The sequence below is a fragment of the Scleropages formosus genome, chromosome 7 (genome assembly GCF_900964775.1).
Source record: "Scleropages formosus chromosome 7, fSclFor1.1, whole genome shotgun sequence".
Lineage (NCBI taxonomy): Eukaryota > Metazoa > Chordata > Actinopteri > Osteoglossiformes > Osteoglossidae > Scleropages > Scleropages formosus.
In genome coordinates this window covers 14,260,962-14,288,116 of record NC_041812.1, presented here as the reverse complement: position 1 = coordinate 14,288,116, position 27,155 = coordinate 14,260,962, and the positions used below count along the sequence as shown (strand labels likewise).

At 41.0% G+C, this 27,155-nt stretch overlaps 5 protein-coding genes across 14 annotated transcripts; 2 read left to right on the top strand and 3 right to left on the bottom strand.

Moving 5' to 3' along the window:
• Window positions 1-108: 108 nt before the first annotated feature.
• ppcdc (phosphopantothenoylcysteine decarboxylase) lies at window positions 109-3,597 on the bottom strand. 10 transcript variants are annotated; one of them, XM_018739427.1, is made up of 7 exons: window positions 3,557-3,597; window positions 2,628-2,686; window positions 2,184-2,364; window positions 1,325-1,420; window positions 1,044-1,172; window positions 766-934; window positions 109-415 (listed from the first exon to the last, which is right to left on the bottom strand). In XM_018739427.1, exons 3-7 carry the CDS (start codon window positions 2,322-2,324, stop codon window positions 336-338), a joined length of 615 nt encoding a protein of 204 aa, XP_018594943.1. In that variant the 5' UTR covers window positions 2,325-2,364; window positions 2,628-2,686; window positions 3,557-3,597; the 3' UTR covers window positions 109-335. The 10 variants fall into 10 exon arrangements, with proteins under 10 accessions (XP_018594943.1, XP_018594942.1, XP_018594946.1 ...); XM_018739426.1 differs by lacking the exon at window positions 3,557-3,597 and adding an exon at window positions 2,781-2,846; XM_018739430.1 differs by lacking the exon at window positions 3,557-3,597 and adding an exon at window positions 2,781-2,828 and having other exon boundaries at window positions 2,184-2,352.
• LOC108926624 (40S ribosomal protein S27-like) lies at window positions 2,974-6,457 on the top strand. The gene is made up of 4 exons (XM_018739433.2): window positions 2,974-3,432; window positions 4,057-4,165; window positions 4,257-4,367; window positions 6,207-6,457. Exons 1-4 carry the CDS (start codon window positions 3,427-3,429, stop codon window positions 6,233-6,235), a joined length of 255 nt encoding a protein of 84 aa, XP_018594949.1. The 5' UTR covers window positions 2,974-3,426; the 3' UTR covers window positions 6,236-6,457.
• Window positions 6,458-7,086: 629 nt separating this feature from the next.
• LOC108926622 (dnaJ homolog subfamily A member 4-like) lies at window positions 7,087-12,551 on the bottom strand. Its single transcript, XM_018739420.2, has 8 exons — window positions 12,128-12,551; window positions 11,729-11,874; window positions 10,631-10,811; window positions 10,102-10,206; window positions 8,481-8,708; window positions 7,933-8,163; window positions 7,751-7,851; window positions 7,087-7,374 (listed from the first exon to the last, which is right to left on the bottom strand). Exons 2-8 carry the CDS (start codon window positions 11,858-11,860, stop codon window positions 7,162-7,164), a joined length of 1,191 nt encoding a protein of 396 aa, XP_018594936.1. The 5' UTR covers window positions 11,861-11,874; window positions 12,128-12,551; the 3' UTR covers window positions 7,087-7,161.
• Window positions 12,552-15,112: 2,561 nt separating this feature from the next.
• On the top strand, window positions 15,113-18,145 carry snapc5 (small nuclear RNA activating complex, polypeptide 5). The gene is made up of 3 exons (XM_018739334.2): window positions 15,113-15,299; window positions 16,995-17,069; window positions 17,242-18,145. The coding sequence occupies exons 1-3, from the start codon at window positions 15,210-15,212 to the stop codon at window positions 17,380-17,382; spliced, it is 306 nt and encodes a 101-aa protein (XP_018594850.1). The 5' UTR covers window positions 15,113-15,209; the 3' UTR covers window positions 17,383-18,145.
• A 60-nt stretch (window positions 18,146-18,205) lies between these two features.
• On the bottom strand, window positions 18,206-25,270 carry zwilch (zwilch kinetochore protein). Its single transcript, XM_018739300.2, has 18 exons — window positions 25,077-25,270; window positions 24,733-24,769; window positions 24,507-24,590; window positions 24,310-24,416; window positions 24,041-24,228; window positions 23,853-23,932; window positions 23,565-23,720; window positions 23,274-23,345; window positions 22,459-22,552; window positions 22,331-22,383; window positions 22,149-22,260; window positions 21,939-22,018; window positions 21,032-21,188; window positions 20,155-20,183; window positions 19,381-19,517; window positions 19,089-19,184; window positions 18,745-18,863; window positions 18,206-18,630 (listed from the first exon to the last, which is right to left on the bottom strand). The coding sequence occupies exons 1-18, from the start codon at window positions 25,124-25,126 to the stop codon at window positions 18,539-18,541; spliced, it is 1,743 nt and encodes a 580-aa protein (XP_018594816.1). The 5' UTR covers window positions 25,127-25,270; the 3' UTR covers window positions 18,206-18,538.
• Window positions 25,271-27,155: the final 1,885 nt, after the last annotated feature.

Sequence of the window (27,155 nt, the reverse complement as noted above, 5' to 3'; positions counted from 1 at the left end):
CCTCAGATTTGTGGTACTTCATAGCTTTGGTGCCAGCACTGACAATCAAGGTAGAGACTTTGTTATCAGGCAATGAAACCAACTAAGAGACCCTGACACTAAGGGGGCATTCCACTGACAAAACTGGGGATTAATGGTTAGGAACTGCACCATTCTAAAGCAGTGTTACCAGTTACAAGCACCTTCCAAGTCTTACCTATGTTTAGCTGAGGGCAGAGAACTTGTTCTTGGTCCAATGTGTTGCTATTGTGCAGGAGGTCTAAAATCAGATCTTTGAGATCTTAGTGAGATCAAACATGGAAGAGCTATTGAACAAACAGTTTCAATTTCTACTTTTATTCCTTGACAGTTGACCTTTGAAGGTACTCCTTGACAAAGTCTACAATCGTGGAAACTTCTGCCATGGCTCCTTTACCTAAAGATACAGGAGCCACAAATCAGGACAATGGTGCATTTAAGTTCTAATACTAATTATTTAAGTATACAGTAAAGGCAAAAGTGCAAATCAAAATCTTATTTAAAGACAGTAAAGTAAAAGTTTATTCCATATAAATGCTGTCATCCCTCAGTTCACAGTATTCCTTGCTGCTTACAGTGTTCAATTATTAGGCCTCCAGCACAACTCAAAACTATGTGCAAAAAAAAAAAAAAAAATTAAAACTAGTTACTGGTTTTCCAGTTCTGTGGCACTAACTGTACCACATCAGATATTACATAAAAATAGGATGCGGTAAGCTCAGAAGGCAGCAAAGCCAGGGAACTTACCTTCATCCCCACACACAAGCTTCTTGATGATACATGGCACCTCAATGTATCCAAAGCCCTTGAGCACAGCAATCTGTGTGGCAGTAATAGGGTGCTGCCACATGGCTGTGTTCATGGCAGGACAGAACAGTAATGGCCGGTCCAGGTTCCAGGCTCGCACCACACAGGTCTGACAGCAATACGCAGACATTAGTCACAGGTGAGCATACAGAAAATTTTACATATACACTATACAGAGACTGATATAAACACATCTTGATGTAAACCTAGAGCTCTACCAGGAGGTTATCACAGATCCCGTTGGCAATCTTGGCCAGAGTGTTGGCATCTAGGGGTGCAATAAGAAACAGGTGGGCCCAGCGCCTCAGCTCCACGTGTAGCACAGGATCGGAGCGCTGCGTCCACATCTAAAGGAGAGTGTTGCGTTAGTCACTCTCCTTTTATTCAACTTTCATGTCCTGTGAACATTTTGTGTGAAGCAAGACAGCAATCGGTGTGTAAACTGTAGAATGGCATATGACCCATTGATGTGCACAGGTGGTGGCTCCTCCATACCCACCTCCCATTCATCCTTGTCACTGTAGACTCTCACAGAAATGTCTTCAGGTCTGTAAAAGTGCATAGCATGAGTAGTGGTGACCACTTGGACCTCCACCTAGAGCAGAGAACACCAACAACGCATAAACACACACACACACACACACACACACACACACACACGTCTGAAACCGCTTATCCCAAGCGAGGCCACGGCAAGCCGGAGCCTAACCCGGCAGCACAGGGCGCAAGACTGGAGGGGGAGGGGACACACCCAGGACGGGACGCCAGTCCATCACAAGGCACCCCAAGCGGAACTCGAACCCCAGACCCACCAGAGAGCAGGCCCGGGCCAAACCCGCTGTGCCACCACACCCAAAGCATAAACACTCACACTGATATTGACAATTGATCCACAGCATCTCAGAGGGTTGTTACAATTCAGTGCACTTCCAAGGAAAACAAAGTGTGTCTATATCGATGAAAAAAACTAAAGTTCCATCTGGAAAAACGCATGGAACAGATTCTGTATCATGATCATAACGTCTCTATTTTAAGTGAGCATGAGCTAATTGCGTACAAAAAGCTGTCTGTTCCGAAATGTAATAAAAAGAAAATGCGTATTCAGAGTGAAAACAGTGTTGCCGTTGAATTTTCAGGGTAATTCATTCATTGTGTTTTGATGTTAGGCGAGGCAGTTGGTTAGTGGTCAGTCTGTCAGCAGTAACTAACTTTCTTTTTTTGCGTTAAGTTAGTTTGTGCCGTCAGTTAGCGCTCGGTAACACTCCGGTCATTTAAGGACACAACTGAACTGCCGCGTGCTTACAACTGCCGAGCAGCGGCCGACACACACCGACACCAGTACTGACACCAGCACTGACCTCGGGCAGCTCCAGGAGGCGGGACACGAGCAAGGGCAGTTTCAGGGCCGCGACACTGCCGGTGACTCCAACAAGAACGCGAAACTTGGAACCTCGCGAGACCAAGTGTCCGTGAGCTGCATCAGACACCGGCGTCTGCATCTCTGTTCCGAGGAAAACTCCGCTCTGTCTGTCTGTCTGTCTGTCAGTGAGAGAGAGAGAGAGAGAGAGAGAGAGAGAGAGAGAGAGTCTAAAGTAGCTGCTGAAGAGCTGGTCGTAGGCATGAACACAAAGAACTCCCCACCTCGGAAAGCGAGTTCGTACGTTACAGTGCCCATAAACACCATGTAGCGGTCATAACTGCAGCACCACGTACATAGTAAGCTAAAAAAATAGTCAACTTCCGTAAACATTTTTCAGAGCGAATGAAACGCACCAGCGCCTCCCGCAGGAAGGAGGGCTCACCTTCTGTTTCTTCTCGGTCGGTCATTCTTGCTCCAGTTGAATATTCCGGCTGAAGTGACCTACGTTTTGATTCACAGACAACATCAGAACTTGTTAACTTATTAATAATAAAAAAGGTTCAAATATACATAACTCATAACTAAATACGTTTACTGTATTAGAGTATAAGGCTGATGCTAGGTCCGCAGAGGGGTCGCGCGTGCCCTGAGTGACGTTCGGGCCCCTTGTTGGTGGAGGAGGGACGGTCGCGAGGGCGTTGACGTGCGTGATTGACAGATGGGCGTGGTCAGAGGTTTGGGCTTACGCCGGTTCTCTCTCGTGTGCAAGTGTTTTTTTTTTTTTTTTTTAGCCCTGACAGAAAAATGCGCACCATGACTACGAGTACATTATTAGCCTGACACAATATAAATTGTGAGACTGTAAAAAAGACACGGCGTCAGCGAGAAGTGCAAGAAAAAGACAATAAGAATAACACTACAGTTGCAAAACTTTCCTGATACGAGCAGGCACCCACGCCACGGCGATATTTACATTTATAAAAAGTTTGTTGACTGGAAACAGATGCTTTACCTGCGCGCAGTGTTTTACTCCTGGCGCGTGGCCAGTTAACCGTGCGCACACGCACCTGCGCCAGGTGTAGAGGGAGCCCCGCCGCTTCGAATCCCGCACCGGCGGTACCACGGAAGAAGAGCGAGAGGAGGAGGATTTCTCGCGTACTGCCTGGCAACCATTAATTTTTGCTTTAAATTTCACTGACGAACTAAGATTTGTCCGTGCTGCCAAGCAAGACTTCACAAACATGCCCGTAAGTAATATAATGCGACTTAAGTCTTAAATTTAAACTAGTATGTAACTGACACGGGTCGGTTAGCGAGGATTTGTATTTAATAACGTTTATTCCGGTGTTGTGTAAACTTTGCGAGTCTTACTTGTGCATGTGGTTTCAGCTGGGCGAGGCCTTGGCGTTGGGTTACTAAAGTTGCACTGGTGCAGCCAGGTGGTTTTGTTTCCACACAGCACAGCTCGGCAACTCTGTAGCACTATAGTTAACACTTCAACAACTGCCTTACGCTACTTCGCCATTTTTCTCAATCTTGCCGTACTTTTTTTTTTGCTCGAGTCGAGATAACACGGATTTATAACGCATGCACGATGACGCCACGATCATGATTTATTTAGCGGACGATTTTCTCCGAAGTGGGTTACAAGGCGGGGGGTAAAACACGTCGTACATGTAAATGTAACCTAGGTGTTTTGGTCTGGAGGAACACTGGTCTGGAACTTCAGCGCGCTGCTGCGCACACGCAGCACCGCTGGAAACACGACTGACGCGGCTCAGATTTAACCAGATGTTTTCGTTTCGCTTTCGATCGCATGTCTTCCTCCTGCGCACTTGACTTGTAGCCGGCTCTACTTTTTGTTGTTTCAGTTGGCAAAAGACCTTCTCCACCCTTCTCTTGATCGAGAGAAGAAACAACACAAGAAGAAAAGGCTGGTTCAGAGTCCCAACTCATATTTCATGGATGTGAAGTGTCCAGGTTGGTCACCTGTGGCTGTGCCCTGGTGTGTGTGTTTTGCTGTGTGATGGTGGTTAGTGTGAAAATCAGTGACACACGGGCTCATCTGCAGGCTGCTATAAGATCACCACAGTGTTCAGCCATGCCCAAACGGTGGTGCTCTGCGTGGGCTGCTCCACCGTGCTCTGTCAGCCGACTGGAGGAAAGGCTCGGCTCACGGAGGGTAAGCGTGGAAGGCCGCTCGCCGTGGAGTTGTGCTCATCTGGTTACGTCAGCGGTTCCCAAACTTTTTGGCGGCGACCCTTAACAGTCCTGCTGTGGCCTGGTCACCCTACACATTGGCACAGCGTTAATGCATTGTTTATATAGTTGAATTTCCAGCACGCGGTATTCTCATACCTGCTTTCAACAGTGAAGTTAAAGACAATCGAGGATTTCGGTGGAAAGATTTCCAGGGAAATCAAGTGCAGAACTAATGCTTTGAAAAGTCTCGTTATTACTGCTTGAGTAACGTTTTCACAATCTAATAAACAATGCGTTATGTTCTCAGTTTACTGTTAACGTGAGTAACAAAACTCATGAATTAATACACAACGCAAAACAGAAACATCTAACATTTACTGGAAAAAAATAGTTAATAAAGACGTATTCTCCTGTGATTGGTACTTAACTGGGACTTACAAAAAAGTTCTTCCACAGTGTCGTCTTCCCTGCACCTTATTAAAAACTGTCTGAACATCAACAAAAAATTCCCATGACTTTTGAGAGAACCAGTGGTTGTTTTAGCAAACTTGAAATGGGCATGGATGCTCTTTTTTGTTAGCAATGGCTATCATCTTGCTACTGTTCCCCACATTTTACACTTACATTATAGGAGAAATAGTCATAATATGCAGGGAATGTCCGCTTACTGCCATTATTTCCTGCAACTCCTTTAAGGTTACTGTTAGTGTTTTTGGTAGCTTCCCTGATGAGCTTTATCTTTGCTCTATCATTTGCATTGGAATTGGAGGGATATCTCAATATTTGTAAAATCCATGTGGTCCATACTTCCCCCAGTTCTTAACGATGGTCTGGAAAGTATTCCATTTTGTATTTAATGCCTTTAAAATACATACACATACTCTTCCTGAGTTGTACTTTTTGACAATAAAACCCCCAAGAGCTTTTCATATCTCTGTGCACCATGGTTATTTTTTGCATATTCAACCTAGAGACCTTCAGGAAAGTTTTCAAGAGCAGAGATTTTATTTAATGCAATGCAGAATAATTTTGGTTGAGGTCAGGTGAGTATGAGTTCTTCAATCAGAAAAGTTAAATATCTATCATAATGGGTGTGCAGGCTTGTGCAGCTAAGGCACTGAATATTTTTTCCATTTTTATTTTTCCTAAAAGTCATCTTTTTGTTCTCCACTATTTGTTTCAAGATTTTCTAAAAGGTCTGGAGAAAAAAAAAGTCTGGCATGATTCATCTTGATGTTAGTCTTTACATTAAAATCTGAAATTTTAATAAGGGTGTATAGACCTCAGGTATCTTTTTTTTTTTATCATTGTCTTTAAGATAGTCAAAGCCTTTTACTGTTGCATAACAACTTGTAAAAAATATACAAATTAGGGAGCTTTGTCCTGTACATCTTGAATTTTCTGCAATGGTGTACTGCCACAGCAATGTGTACAATGAAAAAAGAAACCAAATTAATATTTATTGGGATAAATAATAGGTGCATAATTGAGTGGATTGGGTGAAAGTGAATGCATTTCATTCCTCAGGAACACCAACAGGACTGTAATGGGTTACAACCTTGGGTTTGGGAAGCACTGAGTTACACAAACTGTATGACCAAATGAAGTATCAATATTCTGGGCTACGTATTCATTGGTTCATTTTTTATATTCCCTGGTTGAACTCTTATTTGGTTATGATATATGGTAGCAGATATGCATCTGCTATAATAGGACAAAGACAGTTTACCTGGTTTTAAGTGTACAGTAGGTATGTTTGTCTTACAGAAATTGTGCTGGCCATTGCTTGTTAATGTAATATTCCTAATTTTTTTTCCAGGTTGCTCGTTCAGAAGAAAGCAGTACTGAGTACAGTGAAAGTGACATTTGACATATAAGGTTACCACTATGCATTTAACATTTAAATTCTAATCAAGTATGCAATAATTCACTGGAATTTCTGTCCTGTAGTCTGTTCACCTTTCTGATTATAATCTTAAATGCTACTATGATCTGTTTTAAAGAAAAGCAATGTATGGCTGTCGGTAAAACTTGTGCTGTAATTGGGGTTTGTTTTGCTAAATGCAGTTCACACCATAGATAGCATGATCTGTAGCATTAACACACAAAAGGTATTGTTTCAAATGGTTATACATGCTGATCAGTGTGATCCACTTAATTACTGTAACTTTTAAGAGATAAATACCATTAAAAGTAACATGTTTAAATTTTAAGATTACATACATTATTAGAAATCCACTTGAACAAAATTTTTGTTGTTTTCACATGCAATTTTAGCTTATTTCTTACCCATCCAGCTCTTTCTTTTGTTTAAAATTTTGCCAGCTAAACGCAGTGTCACTCGCTAGCTTTCCCCAATAACTTTTCCTTTTAAATGTATGGACCTGAAATAGGCATTGTGTGTGCACAATTAGCTCACTTTGGTTGGTAAATAATTAGATTAAGTTGTGCTTAGTTGGGAAGAAAATATACAGGGGAGGTGCAATAAGGACTGTGACTGCCTTTAATTTGAACAAATTACAGCAAATAAAATTTGTTGCAAGAAACAACATTGCACATTCATATAATGAGAGAGACTTACCTTCATAGAAAGCAAATGTGTTCCCATCTTTCTATGGCATATTTAAGATGAATCAAGAAAAATGGAGCAACTAAACATCCAGGAGTATTGTGTCAACTATCAGGCATTTTCCCCAGTACTGATGCCTTACTATACCAGAACACAAAAAACATGCATAGGATGCAAGGTTCACGTCACATAACAGAGAGCCATATCACTGGGTATGGCACTGCACCCCAGCCCTTGGACATTCATCTTCTTCATATGCCCTTCCACTGTAAGTGTTTTGTTGGGAGTTGCAGTCTATATCGCAGAGATCAACTTCTTCCATGTCATCCGAGGTCATCAGTTCATCTCTAGCAGGCAACAGGGCTTCTAGTTTGGGAAGCATGTGCTCAGGGAGCCAATAATTCTCTGGAAACTCCACCTAAAAGGAGGTAGCATGGCAAAGTGTAAGGTATCTCCCACAGCATAATGTTAAACTGCAAATAGGGCAAGTGCCAAAATTTTAAATTTGACTCATAGCAATCACTTGAGTGGTTTTCATGTAAAGAAGGGTACAGAAGTGGTTTACAACTGCTGCTTTCTACACATCTTTGGACTGCAGACATAGAGAGCATGCAGCCCCAAAATCCCTGAGCTGGATTCAAGCCCCTGCTCAAACATACAGCTTGGCACTTTCAGAAACCAAGGTTACCTCCTACATATTTTAATTTTATAACACCAAGTGCTGTTCACAGGGACTATATAGAATTTAAATTTTTGTTTTTGGTGGCTTCATGTTTAACAAAAAAGCTGTTTACCACAAACTGAATGATGAGTTGTCCCTTCTCATATGGGTCTCTGTGTAGAGGCATGCCTTCCTTCTGGACAAATTTGATGTCACTGGGCTTCACAACCTTGCCTACAATGAAACTCCGTTTGTCATAAGAAATACCATAATGTATAATACATAAATACAGTTAAGGGAGTCCATGGCTTTTACCTGGTGGTGAGCTAACGATCAGCGTTCTGTCATCTAAAGTACAAATGGTTTTCTTGAATCCACAGAGAGCTTCCACCAGCTTGATCTCCATTTTCATAATAAGATTATCCCCCTGCCTCTGGTAAATAGGGTGCTCTTTCTGATCCAAGACAATGATGACATCACCAGGTTCCAACCCTGGTTCCTGGTCACCTTCTCCATGAAATATGATCTTCTGACCATCCTTCATACCTGTTGTGTGGAATATTATCAGATGTAGTAATACTATTTTTACTGGATTAGAATTTCATAATATATCATTTTGTACTCAAGAGTAAAAATAGCTGCAGCAGCACCAACACTCAGTACATTACCCTGCCTCCTCATGCTTCCTGGAATTTGCATCTGACTTAACCTCTGTTTGTGCAGCATTTACATGTTCTGTTTCTCACTGATTTATTTTTCACACATTTTATCTTGGTGTATGACTTTGCATCTGTGTGTGTTCTATGCGTGTGCTGGCAATGGAAGGATTAAAGTCATGACTTATAAGGGAGATGTCTACTGACCTTTTTCAATATGGACTTCTAGAACCTTTTTCTTCCGTTCCACTTTGTGCCCATTGCAGTTCTTACAGCGATCCTTAGAGTTGAATCTCTCCCCTTGACCCTGGCAGTCATGACACATGCTCTGGATCTGCTGGATCATACCTGGGCCTATCTGTTGCACCTGGATCTGAACTCCCCTGCCTTTGCAGTTTGAACACTTCTCCAGTGCCCCTTTCTTTCCCCCATAGCCTAGAAAAAAAAATTAACATCTTCAGTTGAAATATGTATGTAGTGTTATTTTGTATGTAATAAACTACAAAGTTTACCTCATACACTTGAAACAATTATGTAAATATAAGTCACTTCCGATTTTGTTTACTGTAACACGTTCCAAAAAAGTTGGGACAGGTGCTTATTTAGCTGTGGAATGTGTCAAAAAGTAAAGACAAAACATTAAATATCTTGTTTTTATATTGTTCCCAGTTAAATATCGGTAAAAGAGCATTATTTGCATTTTACATACTGTCCCAGGTTTTTTGGAAATGGGTTTATATGTATACAAAAACCAGTGAGCACTTATTTAGTGCTATGAAGTTTTACACAACACAGATGAACAAACAGTGAATCTTAAACTCAAAGCTTTGGTGGATACGATCATTAAAGAAAACGGTGATTAAAAATGTTTAAGCAGATCTACACTGAAGTATTCAGTTGAGTTAGACAAAAATAAACGGGGGATGGGGAGCATAGCACCCTTGTTTATATTTATTCATTTAGCTGATGCTTTTCTCCATAACAACTTACAGTGTTAAGGTTACAATAATTTTTCCCATTTATACAGCTGGGTAATTTTACTGGCACAATTTAGGGTAAATACCTTGCTCAAAGGCACTACAGCCAGAGGTAAGGCTCAAACCTGTGACCTTGCAGTCCAAAGGCAGTAGCTCTAACCTCTACATTACCAGCTATCCTGCTTCACCAATGCATTTCATCTGTACCTCATATCTGTGAAAATTATTGCACAGTGCCCTATTATTAGCATTTCAAAACTACAACATGTAATCCATTGAGATCTGAGTTTACTTTATATGTCTTTTGAGTTCAAGCTGTTTCAGTACATACAGCCCATACAACATGCAAAAACCCCACTAGGGTATTTATTTCATATACGGGGACAACAGCTACAGCCGTCAGAGCTGCCACCCTCAGAGCTGAAGGTCCCAGGTTTAAATCCCTCCTACTGCTACCGTGCCCTTATGCAAGGTATTTAACCTATATTGCTCCAGTAAAAACTAGCCAAGTGTATCAATGGGGACATTATCAGTATCTTAACATAAGTCATTTTGACCCCTTTGTGAGGGATGACTATTTAGTTTTAGTACTTTCACAACAAATTACCAAATTTACTTAAAATACTTTTAAATTGCCTCTGAACAATTAAAGACATTTTAAAAAATTTCCTTGTAGTTGCAAAAATGTGTCTGTTGCACTCTTGTTTGTATCTTTACACTTATGCAAATGTAAGAAAGAACATTTGATTGACCTACCACTCTTTGGCTGTCTTTGCTCCGACAAAGACAAAGCCAATCTGCACTTATAAATACTTAAGAAGAGGAAAATAACAAAATGATGAAGTGCATACCTTCACATTTCTCACATATCACATTCTTCTGGAGGCCAAGTTTCCTTGTAGAACCATTGTACATCTCTTCCAGTGTTACACTAAGTTGGTGAACTACATTCTTTCCTGTGACAAAGGGGGAAAAAAATACATGTGAATATATATCTTATATGAATGTTACCATTATGAAGCCATGATGGGTTGGGACAAGAGCTAATTTTTTACTGAGTTAAAAGTTGTACAAAATTTTGTAAAGTATGCCATATACTATTGTAAAATTTGAATCTCAATGTTTCAATACAAAACTTCAAATATGCGAGAAATCTCATCTAAGAGTATGAATGCAGGTTACTATAAAAACATCTCAAATCCCTTGCTGCCAGAGTTCTAGCACTCTGTACAGTAAACTGCACTACATATTTCTCTACTAAACTGCATTTAGTTCTTAAACTGAATACTGATGCATCAAGGACAGTGTTCATTAAAGGTTACAGTCTTTTGAATCATTACATCTTAGAGTAGTATTTCATCTGCAACAAGAAACTCTTACCTCTCCTCTCGCTCTGCATTGGACTGCCTCCACCAAAAAACATATTGAAAATATCCATTGGGGAAGAGAATCCCCCTCCTCCCAATCCCCCCTCCTTGATGGCTTGTTCACCTCCATGATCATATATATCTCTCTTTTTTTGGTCTGACAGGACCTCATAGGCTTGGGATATCAGTTTAAACTACAGAAAGAAAATATGACCAGCAATTCAATTCATACACTGATTTATTTAGAAAGGATTAAATTAGGTTGAATGATACAATATAATAGGACTCTATTCACATTTATTCATTTACCTGATTTATTAGTCTAAGGCAGCATGCAAATTTAGGTATGATGCACTAAGTGATTGTTCACCAATTATATTTCTACAGGTGTTTAGTAAAAAAAATGTTTACCCATTCACACAGCTGAGTAATTTTACTGTATCACTTTATGGTAAGTGCCCAGGGTACTACAGTATAGAAGAGCTGCAATTAGAATCCAAGCTCTTTGAGTGCCAGGTTGCTCTACTCTGGGAAGTATGACGGCCTACTCTATGTGTGTGTGTGTGTGTGTGTGTGTGTGTGTGTGTTTATTTCAGCAAAAAAAAAAAAAAAAAAAAAAGAGTAACACAAAACAAACAAGAGCACGTATGGAAATCAGGGTATATTACAACACAAACAAATGTTATGAAAAAACACTACAGAGAAAGCAGACAAAGATAAGATACGCTTTAACATTTTTACATCTAATTTAAAGTGTTCAAGATTATAGCACAACGGGTTAAAGTTTATCATCACATGTGTTACTGCATAATACCCTGAACAAGGTACTTACCCTAAATTGCTCCAGTAAAAAAAAAAAAAAAAATTACCCATCTGTATGAACGGGTAAATAATTGTAAAGTAGATTAACACTGTAAATCGCTTTGGAGAAAAGCCTGAGGTAAATGAGTAAATCAATGTAATGTAAATGCACTGCGTCGTCAGATCGTTCGTTCGCTGACAGCTCGTCGAAGCGCCCTCTTCCGGAAAGTTCTGGAAGCTCGCGCGCCTCTCCCTGCACAATGTTGGTGCCGTGCGGGAAAGGACGGCGGAAGGATGGTGTCAGTCGTACCTTGTCGCCCTCGTTTGGGTTCTTGTCCGGGTGGTACTTGAGCGCCAGCTTTCTATACGCCTTCTTGATATGCTCGGCGGACGCGCCGGGACTCACACCCAGAAGGTCGTAGTACCCCGTTTCTTTCACCATCTTCCAAGAACGCTCTACAAACGCAGCAGCAATAACATGATAAGCGCTAGTCGTTGCCACAAAACACACAGTGACTGCGGACAGTGAGGACGGGAGCTCGAACACAGGCGTTTTCTGCCTTTTTCACTCATGTCCCCGCGCTTTTTTTCGTCACCGAATGTATAGTAAAATACATACAGGAGCTACAGCCTGTGTGTAGTATAGTATATACTACACTTCAGAGGTGTGTCACTAAAGTTCACTGGCGATATAAGTGACTGACCATACCTGCCAGCTGCCCACACACTCCGTGCACGAGACGCTGCCACAACTGAGCACTTTGTCCGGTCGATGAGCGCCTGTATTTATACGCCGAAGAAGGAACATTCTGGAGCGCTTTCGGCCATGACGCTACGGTCGCGAGAATATGCAGGGTCACTGATACCGAAATAGCGTATCGATGTTACTCATTGTTACAGCGAACAAAGCTTTTAAAGCTATGAAGACAGAGCCCGTGTTTCTGTGCAAAATGACAAACTAATCCGAGCGGTACTCTTGAAAGCACGATATATGTATAAACTATGAATATACTCTCAGTGGTGGTTCTATGCAAGAACTGAGCGCTAGTATCAGGTCGCAAAACAAGATGAATTCTACATCATGGAGTCGTCGTACTTTAAGAAATATTTTTAAGGACGCAGAGACCTACTGGTGTTGTAGCCAGTCGTAAATGTGTGTGAAAAACTCATAGTCACTGCATTTGTTAAACACACAGCTTCTTACCTACGTGTTTGTGATCTTTCCAGCAATTTCTAGAATAGTATCTTTTGATTCAAATTCAAGAGAGAAGCACTGAGGCATCAGAGATTCAGTAACGCGAGTAAATCGGCTGTTTTAGCGTTTTTATTGTTGTTGTGGAAGTCAATTTCACGCAGTGCTTTCGAAAAACTTGGCTCTGTAAATAGGGAGAAAAAAAATCCCTCTTTCACAGCGGCAAAAGCGAAGTGTCGATCGGTGGGAAGCGGTCGGACACGCCCACTGTGAGCGCGCGCGATGTCCAGTTACTTTTTTCCAAAATGTTTTTTGTTTTTTTAAAAAAATCATATTATCTATTTTTCGTCAGTTTTTTTTTTTTGTTGCACTACAGGGTTTGTAACTGTTTAAGGGCTTTTTATAGGCCTATATCATGATGGACAGCTCAGATGGCTGTTTCTAAGTGTTTCCTAATGGATCATAAGTTATTATTAACTCGTTGCGTAGCTGATACCTTTAAACGTCTTACTTACTGTATTTGACCCAAATTATACATCTTCAAATTTTTACTGCAGCAATTCATAGTAGGTGTATTGGTCAAGGGTGTTGTAGTTATTTTTATACTGGTTTTATGGAGAGCACGGAGTAAAAACAGGGTACAGACAGGGAGTACCGCGAGAAAAATCAAATATGTCCCCGTACAGAGCGCGAGGGCTCAAGGACAAACGGTTACATTTACCATGTAGCACTTTAGAGTAACGTCCAGAAGGGTGTCCAGACGTTCCAGAGTTCATAAGAACTGTCATGCAGATCAAATGTCTATTTTTCAGGTGGGGCAAATTTAAATACTTCAATCATCCAGAGGGAACTTCAGGTGTAGACCACAGCATTATTTTCATTTCTTTGCCAAATATTCAAAGGAGATAGTTTATGTGCCGTAACATTATCAAGAAATGAGTCTGGGTTGTGATTTAAGGATATAATAATATCTGGGGAGAAGTCAAATGATCTGTTAAAGGTTTCTTGGACCGTTGCATGTGCCCCAGTCCAGTAAGCTTGTATGTTATCGCATTCCCAGAATAAACAGATCAAAGCACTGTACTTCATAATTACAGTACATTTATAATTACAGTGGGAGCAGGGAAGCTTCAAGTGAAAAGTAAGTGTTCTTACCTGCTGTTGTGCCCTGTAATGGCATGAAATTGAAGACAAAGATTACAAAAGCCTTAAATGAAACTATGGATGAGTGTATATACAGTATAACAAATGACTCTTTGTAGAGGGAGTCACAGAGGCAGCCACTTTTGGTATAGATTCTGCTGTTTACATAAACCTTTCTGTCTCTACAGATACATTATGGTATTTTAATGCAAAATAGTAATATAATAGTAATTTTGTAAATTTGTAATTTATGCCTTGTGTTTTCTTTCCTTGTGTCCTTATAATTTATGTCATAGGCTGCTGGGAGGATTCACAGAGTAAGAATTTCATGGTGTAACAGACTGTTTACTGTACATATGACAATAAACTCTTGAATCTTGAATCTTTAAGAAGTTGCCTAAAATTGCTCCAGTATATCTGTTACAAGTCCTTCAAACTTGGGTATTAGTAGTTACTGGAATTTTAAAATGAATATTTCTACGTTAGAGTAAGTTCAGCAAGGAGAGACATGAAAAAAAAAATCATTAAAAAGGTGCAACACAGAACTAGGGTAGAAGCAGTAAGTATCTTCTCCCACAGGACAGCTGTGCCTAAGGTCTACTGCTAGAAGCAAATTCAGAACACAAGGCCATTGGAACTTGTTTTATATGAATAAATAAATAATCTATCTAATTTGGAATATGTGTTCTAGTAGAATATGTCATGCACAGCCTGTAATCATTCTATAAAATTCTCTCAGCACTAGTATCCAAATATCCTAACACACCAGAGGGGCTGAAGTGGCCTTCTTTCACATGCAATATTCATGTTTTATTATTTATAAATTCATTTGCTCATACATTCTGCTCTGTAATTGTGCTCCACTCTTACTTTCATCAACCACTTGCCCGATCTAATCCTGACTGTCTGGTGTTGTAGTAACTTGTATAACTGTAACTATTTATAAGAGTAACTATCCTTCTTTTGATGTAGTGGGCTATTTGTAATGCTCTCGGAGATATACGTCACTTTGGAGAAAAGCGTCCGCTAAATGAATAAATGTAAATATTAAGCGTGTGTGTATACAGCAGTGGTACTTTTCAGTTGAGCAGAATTTGGCCACTAGATGTCACTGTGGTGCGATATTACGAACGTTTAGAAAGATTTCATCTTTTTGTGAATCAATCGCTTCATTTGTTCAGACCTTTAAAAGCTCCATTCATGCCATCACTACAGTTTAGTTACTGAAGCATATTTAATGGATAGTCATTTATCGCTAATACTAATACGATAGATTTTAAAATTTTGTTTATTCATTTATTTCTTAAACGGAACGATATGAACGAAGCACTGTTTCCACCCGGACGTGTACGCGTTGTGGAATGCAATGCTGTTTAAAAGGAGAAGCCGTCAGAGCTCGCCGCATAACCGTATGATGCTTGTAGAGATGTAGTGAGTACAGGGCGCTGTCGAGACCATGTTGAGCAGGTTGCAGGAGCTCAAGAAGGAAGAAGAGACTCTGCTGAGGATCAAAATGATGCTACAAGAGCAGCTGAACAGGCTAAAGGTAATAGCTACTAAGTAAACTAGTGAATGGCAGAGCTACCGACATGATTGCAGAAATTACTCAGTCATCTCATGTCATCATCATGATGATCTTTCATGGCTTGCATTTCATTTGCCTTCCGCTATGATTTGAAAATGACTCAGTTCTTCTGTTTAGAAACTGAATAAAATGCACGCATTTTTTTTCTTGTTTAATTGTAGCTTTAGTCATCAGGCAATATTAATTTTGTAAGAAAATTCAACACTACAGTGAACAGTCAGACTGACAGTATTAACCCTAATCAGTGCTTGTTTTGTCTCAATTAGGACGTATTTCTAGCTGAAACATTTTTCCTAGGTAGCTTACAGTGCCTGATACTAGTCTACATCAAATTCCCTGCAGCCATGATTAGTCATTACCCATCCGTGCAGCAGAGCAGTGCAACAGACACACACACGGACTACTGCAATTTCGTCAGCGGTTCACCCGAAACGCTCGTCTTTGGACTGTGGGAGCGAACCAGAGCTCTGAGTCTGAGAAGAAAACCCACATGGACACGAGGAAAATGTGTAAACAGCACACAGACGGAGCAGTATTTGAACCTGCATCCCAATGCTCAACCAGGGTGCTGTGTGAGGCATGAGTTCTGCCTGCTGTGCCTCCAATTGCACATATATGCTTTCAATGACTCAAACATACTTTAAATTGGAAGGTGTAGTCTAATTTTTTTTTTATATTAGTCTCTGGAAGTGTTTTGTGCTAATCATGAAGGAACTTTTCTTAGAGGAAAAAGAAAGTTGAGGGATAACTGGAGATCTAAGCAAAATCTATAGCACTTCCATAACGTGAAGGGAGCCAAGACTCCCTCAAAGGGTGTCTGTGTTGCTCACAGCCTCAAACTATGGGCTGCGTGTTATGAACGTATGCTGGAGGACTTCATACCAATATCATCTGCCTCTGCAAACATTTGCTGTTCCCCAGCTCTTGCTTCACCCCATCAAAACAGACAGTCCTGAGTGGCTGAATGCTGGGGCATAGGTAGAAGGGGGGGATGACAACCAAGTATGCCTGCTATGATGAAGCTGGGGGTTTAACAATACAGTACAGCTTTCTCTCACTTAATGGGCCTAATATGTTATGTCATGAACTCTGGATCATGACCGAAAGAATGAGATCGCGGATACAAGCGGCAGAAATGAGTTTCCTCCGCAGAGTGGCTGGGCGCACCCTTAAGGATAGGGTGAGGAGCTCGGAGTAGAGCCCCTGCTCCTCCGCATCGAGAGGAGCCAGTTGAGGTGGCTCGGGCATCTGTTCCGGATGCCTCCTGGACGCCTCCCTGGGGAGGTGTTCCGGGCTTGTCCCACTGGGAGGAGGCCTCGGGGCAGACCCAGGACACGTTGGAGAGACTATGTCTCCCGGCTGGCCTGGGAACGCCTTGGGGTTCCCCCAGAGGAACTGGAGGAGGTGTGCGGGGAGAGGGAAGTCTGGAGGACTCTGCTCGGACTGCTGCCCCCGCGACCCGGCCCCGGATAAGCGGAGGAAGATGGATGGATGGATGTTATGTAAAATCACCCCATCAGGATACTCCATTACAAGGGAGTCATACTATAATTGATGAATTCATTGCCTCAAGGCCAGAGCAATTCCCTACAACATTTTGGTTGCAGTATGTTTTACTTTCCTGCCTGATGCTGATTTGTATCCTTCTGTTCTTAGTTTGAAGAAGGAGCACTGAGGTCAATGATCACTACCCAGGGTGAGGAAAATGTATCTGAAACTACTGCTTCACAGGTACAGTGGAATTGCAAATGACTTTCACATTGTTATACTGTAAACCTGCCTGTTTCCCTTATTTAAACTTTTTAAAAAGTTGGATGTTTTCCTCTTTATAAAGCCTGCAGTTTTTGGACAGTCATTAAATGTTTTTACAAAATTATTGCACTATGAGGTGTTCTGTGTGCAGAGTTCAGCACAGCTGGATGATGCAAATGAGATCAACCACACCAAACTACAGCTAAGCACTGTAGTGCACTATGAAATGGAGGAAGAAGAGGAAGATGAAGAGTTGGAGGCTGTGGAAGAGGAGGAAGATTGTAACTACTGAGTTTCTTAGAAGTAACTTATCAGGTCACATTGAGGACTGATCTCAAGATCAGAAATGCTGACTTGCTAATTTATACTCACTGTGGAGGTGCTGTACATTTATTAGCTGTATATTGGTGGATCCAGGCTGCTTCCAAAGTTATCTACAATTTCCATAACTTTAGTATTTAATGTCAAAATTAGCTTTTGGTAATTCTTGTTTTAGAACTAACTTTTTTGCTGTTTCCAGTTACATGGTTTGGTACTTTAACTCCAGATGAGCATGTAGACAATAGCACTGCTATCCTGGCAGTCACCTGCAAGATCCTCAACTGAATAAATATTAACTATGTATAAGGAAAAGTGACAGCTGTTGCTGTGGTAACTGTCTTTTGGGTTAAACCATTTGTACAAGTTATGGATGATAAGGTTTCATAAGTGGTACCAGCTATGTTTCAGCACAAAACTTAACCTCTGACAAGAGTGTACAAATATCAGCTGTTCCCAGCAAAATATATCCTGAGCAGTGGGGTAGACCGCTGCACACGTTGTCTGTACAGGCTACGGAAGGCCTCTAGTCCAATGACATACTTGTCTCACTTTCAACCTCATGTCTGAACTAATAAATATAGTCAACTGTGACTGTTGTCCCAGCTCTGCTAGTGCAGCTTCTTTCTCACAGGATTCCACATCCATTGGCATAATGTTGACAGTTGAGTATGCATTAAACTTAATTTCAGTTCATGCAACTAAAAACAGGACAGCCATGAGTTGTCAGGCAGGGAAGAAACTATCACAGAAAATACATATTCAGAATGAACTGTTTTGATATTGCTTTTTTTTTTTTTTTTTTTTTTTTTGTGTAAGATGTCACCCTGAAAACATGTTTAAGCATGTGTTGATCTGCTTACAGAGTTTACTGCCCAAAATAACCAAGTTGTTACTGCTATAGTAGTGTTCAAATGCTTATACAAGTTTATCATTTACAGAAGAAACAATTTCAGTTAACTGGAATAACTGCTTTTTGGTCAAGGTGTTATGTTTACTGGGCTGAGGTGTAAATTCTTCAATTTCCAGGCAGTGTAGGACTTAATTGGCAATGGGTACATTAGAGTAAAATTAACATGAAGTTTTTTTTCATAAGAATACAATGCTATAGTTAACTGACCTCTATAAATTCATACAAAACTGAGAAGGCTGCAGCTAGCTGTGGTCACAAAATAGGCTTGCTCTTCACATTCACCATTGACAGTTGTTTCAAAGGGGAACTCTACAAAAAAAAAAAATTCACAAGTTTGCATACAAAAAGGCATCTGCTACTTAAACTAGTAATGCAACACTTAGTTTTTACCATATGGGGTAAAACAAAGACCCCTGAATTTACCTGTAATATCAGAAGGCAGGTGTTCTACAGGTGATCTGTCAGTGAGTTGCAAGGAAGTCTTGACCTCTCTAGAGCCCTGGCCACTTGACACTTCAACTCCCCAGGTGAGGAGATTCTCCCTAGAGTGGTACAAAATATACACAGTACACAACTGACAGGTGAGAACCTGATCCATATCACCTGTTTGTGATACTTACTGTGCTCCCTTACCTAATAGCAATTCCATAATGTTGTACAGCTTGGCAAATTGAGCAATATGTAGAACAATACTTCAGGAGTAATGTCCAGAAATCCCCCAGTCATCAGGTGGGTCATTAACACACACAGCTGTCCTGTGGCCTCACCTCTGACACAAGCTACTGATCACTGCAGGTCTGATTTGCAGCTGGAAGTTGTGGTCTTCGTTGTACGGATTCACCTCATAGTACTGCAAACAAGACCTGGGAAAACAAGAACAAAAAATTTCCACGAAAACAGGTTACTGTAAGACAGTCAGAGCTTCTGCGGGGGGGGGAATCCACCACCACCACCTAGCAAGCCCATTACTTAAGGCAAATATTTACCTTAAGCAGCATAGTCCTTATACTTAGATGACAGAAGATGGGCTCAGGCAATTGTAACCAATAAAGCACTCACTGTGTCAGAACAAAGAGATGCTCGTAAGTCAGCCCAAGGAATGTGCTGCAGGTCACCACCATCTCTAGCAAATGGTGCAATTTCCTCACACGTACCACTTGCTCCTGCAGGTCCACCTCTGTGTTGATATAGTAGCTCTGCAGCAAAACAGAGGGGGTGGCAGGTGGCTCAAAATGCACGTATTACAGGTGCCAGTGTTCACCCCTTTAGGGGTGGTGTGGCTGTAATAGTTTGAAAGGAACACAAAAGAACTGAGTTATTGGAAATGATGAACTGGAGGGGCAAAAAAGTGAAACAGGTATATAAAGCAATAAGCAATAAGCAACAAGGCATTTGTTTGCTGTCTAAATGACATACGACAGCTTTGATATTGTATTCCTCTTGCAGACTTTAATATTCATTCTCTCGTAAATACTTCTGAGTGAAGTACGAATTAATATTGAATCAGCAGCTAAACTTGCAGATTGTATCTACATAAACAGAAAATTAGTTTTAATACACCTGACTCAAAGTTAGTAAAAGAAGAAAGTTTTGATGTTTCACGCACCTGAGAATACACTTAGAATAACTGCCCCCTTCAGCCAGCATTTAAGTAAAATTCCTCATTATCCCAAAATATGAAATTACTCAAAGGTTGTGCACTGAGAATAAACATTTATACTATGTTGCTTATGAGTGATGAGGTATTTCAGAACATGACGTCTTATAAGAATTATTTTCTGTCAAATACAGCACATGTATGTTGCAAACAAGTGTAGACATGAAGAATCTCACCAAGCCTTTCAGTGTTGCTAGTTCTTGACCTAAAAGACAAAAATGTATTTGCCATGTCATTCACAACATAAAGTTTCCAGTTTTATCTCGTTCATACTCCATTTGTTATTCCTTTAGCAAATGCTTTTCTCCAAAGCCACATACAATGATTAGTAAGTGTTTAGCCGACACCTTTATTTAGGGCGCCTTACTTGAGTAACACTTAGATAAAGGTGTCAACTACAAGCGCTGATGGAAAAGTTTCGGGACTGAGAGTACTACACGTTTTCTATGTGCACAGTGGTGGGGGAGATAAGGATAAAGCCTCGTGACTGTACACTGGTAGCAGAAACGTGTTCTGCTTGTTTCCTGAGTTGTCATACTTAATAGCAGAGCCCTTATTTTGCCATGGAATCTGCAGGAGGTTTGTGTTACGCATATGAAACAGAGAACGACCAGGGCAATACTATTCAAGTGCTGGAAGGATTTCAATGATGGTAACACAAAAGTAAGTATTGACAGTCAATCTAGGAAGCCAAGTGCCACTGTTACTGGCCTGATGAAGTGGTAGAAATTTAAAGAAAGAAAAAAAAAAGTGGCTGCTATCTTAAAGACAATGGCCAAAAAAAATTGCTGCTGTGAAGGTTTTGGAGCACTGCCAGAAGTGTATAGTGTGTAAAGGAAGATAATTTAGATAACTTCAAGAAAAAGGTCTCCCATCCCTGAGAAATTTACAGATGAGGAATAATGGTATAGTCTCACAGCTTTTCAATCAACCTTCATAAATACTAGAAGCACTGTCTATAACTTTGGAGAAAAGTATGTGCTAAATGAATAAATGCAAAATGCAAGTGTAGTTCTCCTAAGAGAAGGAAAACATTTAAGAGAATCAAATTACTGATAAGATAGTTGATATAGTCCTTGCGCATCTTGTCCAGGCCCATCTCCAGCAGCATGTGGACCGGTACCAAACCTGTGAGGGACACAGGCTCCAGCTGTGCACTATATGACTGCAGCACCAGCTTGCTGAGAGAGCTACTGCTGTCTCTGTGGATCTGAGAGAAGATGACTGTCAAAAACACAAAGCACAAGGCTCTCAACATCTAAAATGATGATTTTGTATGAAGCTGTTGCTTTGACTTCCCTGAATTCATTAGTTTCCTCAAAAAGACCAGAGGGGAATTTTTTTTTTTTTTTTGATCATCATGCTTAATCTATCACATGCAGAGCCAGAGTGGCTTGTGAAAGTATTCAGACCCCTGTCAACTGACTCAGCCCATTATACCTAGAGTGTACAGTTTTACTATATACATCCTGAAGGTCACTATGCCATTGCTGACATAAAGAGGACTCTTGACATTTTTTTTTTAAATCTGATTTTGCAATGGTGAGTGATGGTCCTAACTGGAGTAGTAAGTGCAATCTCTCTCCAGCTTCCAGCAAAGACTGAAAACAGAGCCATTGCAGTTAACATTGGTTATACTTCTGGAATCAAAAATGAACTTTTTGAACAGTACCAACTAGATGTCTATTGTGAAAATACTAGGTCATGGTTTAATTTGTGCAGATGTTCAACCTAGATGTAATTTGTCATATCGTATTTACCACAGTATTCCACTCTATGGTTAACTAGAGTCTTTGACACAGTAATTAATTTTTTGCCTTGTATTCCACTGCTATAAGGTGAAATTTGATTATGCTTTGTTATTCAGTCTGTCATAACTTTTTCGTCACTAAGCACCGGTAATGGAAGTCATTTTTGAGAAAGGCGTGTACTAAATGAAGATAAATGTATACGTACATACCCATGGTTTGATATCACCATATTTCAATGCTTTTATAACCAACTGTAAACAATCTACAATGTCTTGATATGAAGTCACACCTATAAAGCAGAGAAAATAATCATTTTAACCAAAAGAAAATCAATCAACATCCAGCAGGTGTTTTTGTAGGCAACAGTAAAGCATTCTGTAAAGGTACATTCTGCCCTCAATTATAAAACACATACTTACTCCTCCTCATTTTCACCCATAACTGTTCCACAAAATCCAAGTCTCCTCGTTGTGTGAGAAGTGTATTAAACATGGTGTTTTCTACTGATTGCTCATTTCTCGACTTCTGCATCTGGTAAACACAAGTATCAGTAAAGACAATAAAGCAACTGAAAACAAAAAGTCCAGGTAAATATCTATACCTCACTGGCATTTATAGCTTTATTCTCCATAGTCTTTGCTTTATCCTGCAGATCTGAAAAGAAAAATAAAATCCAGTCAGGTCTAAAGCATGATCACTCTTTAATTTGAAAAAGCAAGCTCATCTCACCTTCTATGAGTGCTCTAGTGAGCTCCACAGCTGAAGTGGCCTCCAATGGCTCCACCCACTCTGTGACTCCTGTTCTCAGACCATCTGCTAAAATCTGCAATAAGAAACATCAGCATACAAAACCTCTATCTCTGGTAGAACACAAACTCAGAGTACTGGATTAAGAAATTGTACCAAAAAAAAAATCAAGATTACATTAGATTAGTTGGCTTTTGTAAAGTAATACACTTATGAATATTTAGGTTTCAAAAGACATATTTTCCTGTTAGTTTCAACATTTTTCATGAATGTCCATCTGTCCTGCAGTGAAAGCCACCTGCATTTTTGTGTCCAGGTGTTAGTTGGGAGTAAAACACACTAAGACGGAATAAAAACAGAATATGGGTCTAGGCAGCCACTAGTGTTGGTGATCAATAATTGCAAAGCAGATGTTACATGTTTACAGGATGAATCAGTCAATCAGTATTGAGTAGGTGTTTCAGGAAAGTGTTTACTAAAAGCAATAAAAGTATTTCACTGCAATGTAGTAGCATCACATCCAGAGTTTACGGTCTTCTATCATTCTTGGAATACAGCAGACTACTGAACAGCAGATAATTGATAATGGAAGGACGGAAGTGTTAAGGGTATCTTATGCATTTTACTGTTATTGTTTCAGATTTTTACAGAACCTAACCCCCTAATATTATTGTTATTTATATCTATATTTCATTGATTGTGATCTGTGGTTAAAGCAACTTTGGATTCCTGGGACCAAATGTGTTTGTAAGTGGAGAAGCCAGCGTACATATGTATTTTAGTAATTGTTAACATACTTGGACGAATTCCAGCTCCTTGTAAAACTGGTACAAGGGGCTTCTTATGTCTCCACTGGCCACCTTTATGTTCTGTGAAAGAAGACATAACTGTAACAAAATCTGCAAACTTCAACAGTCATTAAAAAAAGGTTTTAACTTTATAAGAGAAAACCAAAATATTAAGCATTTAATAAATACTGAAAAACTTACAAAAATACTTTCAGACAGAAAATCCACTTTCAGGGAATGACACCATGTTTTAGTGTCCAAAGACGGCAGAAAGTACATTTGTATGTCATTGCTACTCACCAGTGTAGCAGTAGAGGACAGTGGTGGAGTCTGCAGGATGCTCTTGACATTGTTCCATCTGAAGTCCACCGTCACGCTGCTCTGCGACTCAATCACTGTGTTCTCAACTACCGTGGACCCAAAAAGGTTGTACTTAGCAAATCCCCTCGTCACCATCTGAGAAAGAAAGGCAACCGACACATCACTGATCATGAAAGCAGGAACTAATCAGCCTTCAAGCCTGAAGTTACTCTCAGATTTTTATGTTTTATTAATTACACTAAGCAAGCGTAAGGAGTGCCTACTTACCATACATGAATGGTGCCTCTCGCTGTGTAGTTGTTTCAGTTCATCTAACCTGACAAATGGACATTTCGCTGTAGATGGACCTGCAAGAAAAATGCATTGAAAGAGACAAAAAAGAAATACATTTTTTAGTTAATCTTGGCTCTGCATAACTAATAAAACTGTGCTATTAAGATTCCAGATGGCATTACCTTTACAGGTGATACTATGCAACTTGACTGCAGTGACCTTGCTGCCATTGTGAATAGCCTCTGCACCCAGCCAGATGGTAACCTCAGAGTCTAACATGTCACAGCGCACCCACAGAGGGTGCAGGACTGGTTTAACCCCTTGAGAAATGGCAGGGTTCTGCGAAATCACAAATAGAGACAGCAGCTGCCTGCAAAACAAACGTTAACTGTGATTTGTTTTTATAACAAAATTAAGATCACAAAATTTAAACAGAAAGTTTACCAGTCACCTCGCTTTCATGATGGTCAAACCACGGGTACATAATTCTTCCAAGGGTTCAGTTTGCTCCTCAGACTCGGAGACCTCAGTGGTGTCATCAGTCTGACATGGAAAAGCCTTTGGAAGATTGACACACTTCTCACACACAACTCAACTTCACCGCACTCAGAAACAGCAAATGATACAAGAAACACCAGTGTAACTCACCACTTTCTCACACACAAAAACTGGCATTCTGATGTTTTGTAGAGGTATATTCAGCCCATGGACCACTCTGATTTGAATCTCTCTCTTGGAACAAAGATGAAAGAAAGCAAATTGATTTTAAGCTGTTTCTCAGTAAATCTTAGCACTGCTGCCAGCGAAACACAAACAATGTATAAATGAATAAAGTGAAATTGAAATGTGAACAGCGGATATGCTGCACTCGTACCTGGTATATCTCGGAGCTGCCTTCATCTTGGCAGTGCCTAAGCGAGTCAACATTTTAACATGATGTTAGAAATAATGTTGCCAGCAGAACATAAGAGAAGTCATGGAAAAACTCAGAAGATCACTAACAGGATTCCATCATGATGTGTGTGTGTGTGTGTGTGTGTCACCGCCACTCACTAATTGTTTGAGCAGTGAGTGACCACAGTTGACCTAACCCCGACAGTTACCAGAACAAAACTCAGTTTGCCTCAACGTGCAAGTTACAGCGTGACAAAGAAGGCTGCATTTGTTTTAGTATATATTTTTACTTAGTACACGTCAAAAAAAACGTCAACGACCCACCTCAGAAAACTCATAAACGCGTGGGCATTAACTTTTATCTCAGCTGACATTTTCCTCCTGATTAAACTGCTGCGCAACACAACATAGGAGGAAAAAAAAAAAAAAAAAAAGAGCCTTTACTACTGCGCCCAGGAAAAGACGAAATTCCCGCGCGCTCCTCTGACACCCGTAACCTTTGAACTAGAGAACAATGAGCTTGCAGTGTGTCATGTGACCACCGAGACGAACGCTTCCGGGTCTTCGCTCCCATCAAACTGGTCTGTGATTGGTCAATAGTCGTGAAGCCCTGAGCACACCGACGTAATGACGTAATACTGTGTTGTACTGAATGATACAGGGAAAAGAGTGGGTCTGTTTCTCACTCAGTTTTCGCAGAAATTACAGCGTGATTAGGGAATATTGGAATATTGTTACAGTGTTATAGCATATGTGGTCCCGTACTGGAATACATTTACCGATAAAGGTGTGGAAGTTACCCATAAAATTTATTTGGACTAATAATAAGTACGAGAACGTAGTCTCATATATAAATTAACAACGTTTGCCCAAGTGCTTCATCCAAGACGTAAAAAAGACATTAAGGTGCATATTTTGTGAAGGTCCTTTAGAAATATATGTATTTTAGTTCTGTTGATATGCCCAACAGTTCTGCTAGGACTTTCAAATATAGTGGAAGCTGGTTTTCCTCTCATTTCTCCTACAAATATCCCTTGGGGTGATGTCAGATGTTCACTGAGGGGACATGGCAACACTGAAGTTTAATCAAACTCTGAACAACACTAGTTTGTGTTCTGGAGATGCTTAAATATAAATAGATGCTCTCACCAGAAACTGCTATTTGGAAAAGTATTTGCTTTTAGTTTTGTGTGGAACTGAAAGATTAAAGTCTGTTTTGTTAAATTCATTTAGTAATGCTTTTCTCCAAAGCATCTTCCAATGAACTCTATGTAGTGTTACCAGCCATCCATCCATCCATCTTCCTCTGCTTATCCGGGACCGGGTCGCGGGGGCAGTAGTCTAAGCAGAGCCCCCCAGACTTCCCTCTCCTCGCAAACCTCCTCCAGCTCCTCTGGGGGAACCCCAAGGCGTTCCCAGGCCAGCCGGGAGACGTAGTCTCTCCAACGTGTCCTGGGTCTGCCCCGAGGCCTCCTCCCAGTGGGACATGCCCGGAACACCTCCCCAGGGAGGCGTCCCAGGAGGCATCCGGAACAGATGCCCGAGCCACCTCAACTGGCTCCTCTCGATGCGGAGGAGCAGCAGCTCTACTCCGAGCTCCTCCTGGGTGACTGAGCTCCTCACCCTATCTCTACCTGCGGAGGAAACTCATTTCTGCCGCTTGTATCCGCGATCTCATTCTTTCGGTCATGATCCAGAGTTCATGACCATAGGTGAGGGTAGGAACGTAGATTGACCGGTAAATTGAGAGCTTCGACCTTACGACTCAGCTCCTTCTTAACCACAACAGACCGGTACAACGACCGCATTACTGCGGACGCCGCACCGATCCGTCTGTCAACCTGCCGCTCCATTTTTCTCTCACTCGTGAACAAGACCCCGAGATACTTAAACTCCTCCACTTGAGGGAGGAGCTCCCCCCTAACCCGGAGGGGGCAATCCACCTTTTTCCGACTGAGAACCATGGTCTCGGATTTGGAAGTGCTGATTCTCATCCCCGCCGCTTCGCACTCGGCTGCAAACCTCTCCAGTGCACGCTGTAAGTCTTAATTCGATGAAGCCAACAGGACCACATCGTCCGCAAAAAGCAGAGACGAGATTCTGCGGCCACCAAAACAGACACCCTCCGTTCCCTGACTGCGCCTAGAAATTCTGTCCATAAAGATAATGAACAGAATCGGTGACAAAGGGCAGCCCTGGCGGAGTCCAACATGCACCGGGAGCAGGTCTGACTTACTGCCGGCAATGCGAACCAAGCTCCTGCTCCGGTCATACAGGGAACAAACAGCCCGTAGCAACGAGCCCTGAACCCCATAATCCCGAAGTACCCCCCACAGGATGCCACGAGGGACATGGTCGAATGCCTTCTCCAGGTCCACAAAACACAGATGGACTGGTTGGGCA

What these genes read in the sequence shown, in the direction of transcription:
- snapc5 (XM_018739334.2), top strand. Translation starts at nt 15,210, where the DNA reads ATGTTGAGCAGGTTGCAGGAGCTCAAGAAGGAAGAAGAGACTCTGCTG. An exon ending in AGCAGCTGAACAGGCTAAAG is followed by an intron (nt 15,300 to 16,994) that starts GTAATAGCTACT and finishes TTCTGTTCTTAG; the next exon opens with TTTGAAGAAGGAGCACTGAG. An exon ending in CTGAAACTACTGCTTCACAG is followed by an intron (nt 17,070 to 17,241) that starts GTACAGTGGAAT and finishes TTCTGTGTGCAG; the next exon opens with AGTTCAGCACAGCTGGATGA.
- zwilch (XM_018739300.2), bottom strand. Translation starts at nt 25,126, where the DNA reads ATGTCAGCTGAGATAAAAGTTAATGCCCACGCGTTTATGAGTTTTCTG. An exon ending in GCAGCTCCGAGATATACCAG is followed by an intron (nt 24,591 to 24,732) that starts GTACGAGTGCAG and finishes CTTTGTTCCAAG; the next exon opens with AGAGAGATTCAAATCAGAGT. An exon ending in ATGGGTGAAAATGAGGAGGA is followed by an intron (nt 22,019 to 22,148) that starts GTAAGTATGTGT and finishes TCTGCTTTATAG; the next exon opens with GTGTGACTTCATATCAAGAC.
- LOC108926622 (XM_018739420.2), bottom strand. Translation starts at nt 11,860, where the DNA reads ATGGTGAAAGAAACGGGGTACTACGACCTTCTGGGTGTGAGTCCCGGC. An exon ending in AATGCAGAGCGAGAGGAGAG is followed by an intron (nt 10,207 to 10,630) that starts GTAAGAGTTTCT and finishes CCTTTGTCACAG; the next exon opens with GAAAGAATGTAGTTCACCAA. An exon ending in AGAAGTCCATATTGAAAAAG is followed by an intron (nt 8,164 to 8,480) that starts GTCAGTAGACAT and finishes TCCACACAACAG; the next exon opens with GTATGAAGGATGGTCAGAAG.
- LOC108926624 (XM_018739433.2), top strand. An exon ending in CATGGATGTGAAGTGTCCAG is followed by an intron (nt 4,166 to 4,256) that starts GTTGGTCACCTG and finishes GCTCATCTGCAG; the next exon opens with GCTGCTATAAGATCACCACA. An exon ending in AAAGGCTCGGCTCACGGAGG is followed by an intron (nt 4,368 to 6,206) that starts GTAAGCGTGGAA and finishes TTTTTTTTCCAG; the next exon opens with GTTGCTCGTTCAGAAGAAAG.
- ppcdc (XM_018739427.1), bottom strand. Translation starts at nt 2,324, where the DNA reads ATGCAGACGCCGGTGTCTGATGCAGCTCACGGACACTTGGTCTCGCGA. An exon ending in GCCTCCTGGAGCTGCCCGAG is followed by an intron (nt 1,421 to 2,183) that starts GTCAGTGCTGGT and finishes TCTCTGCTCTAG; the next exon opens with GTGGAGGTCCAAGTGGTCAC. An exon ending in GTGACAAGGATGAATGGGAG is followed by an intron (nt 1,173 to 1,324) that starts GTGGGTATGGAG and finishes ACTCTCCTTTAG; the next exon opens with ATGTGGACGCAGCGCTCCGA.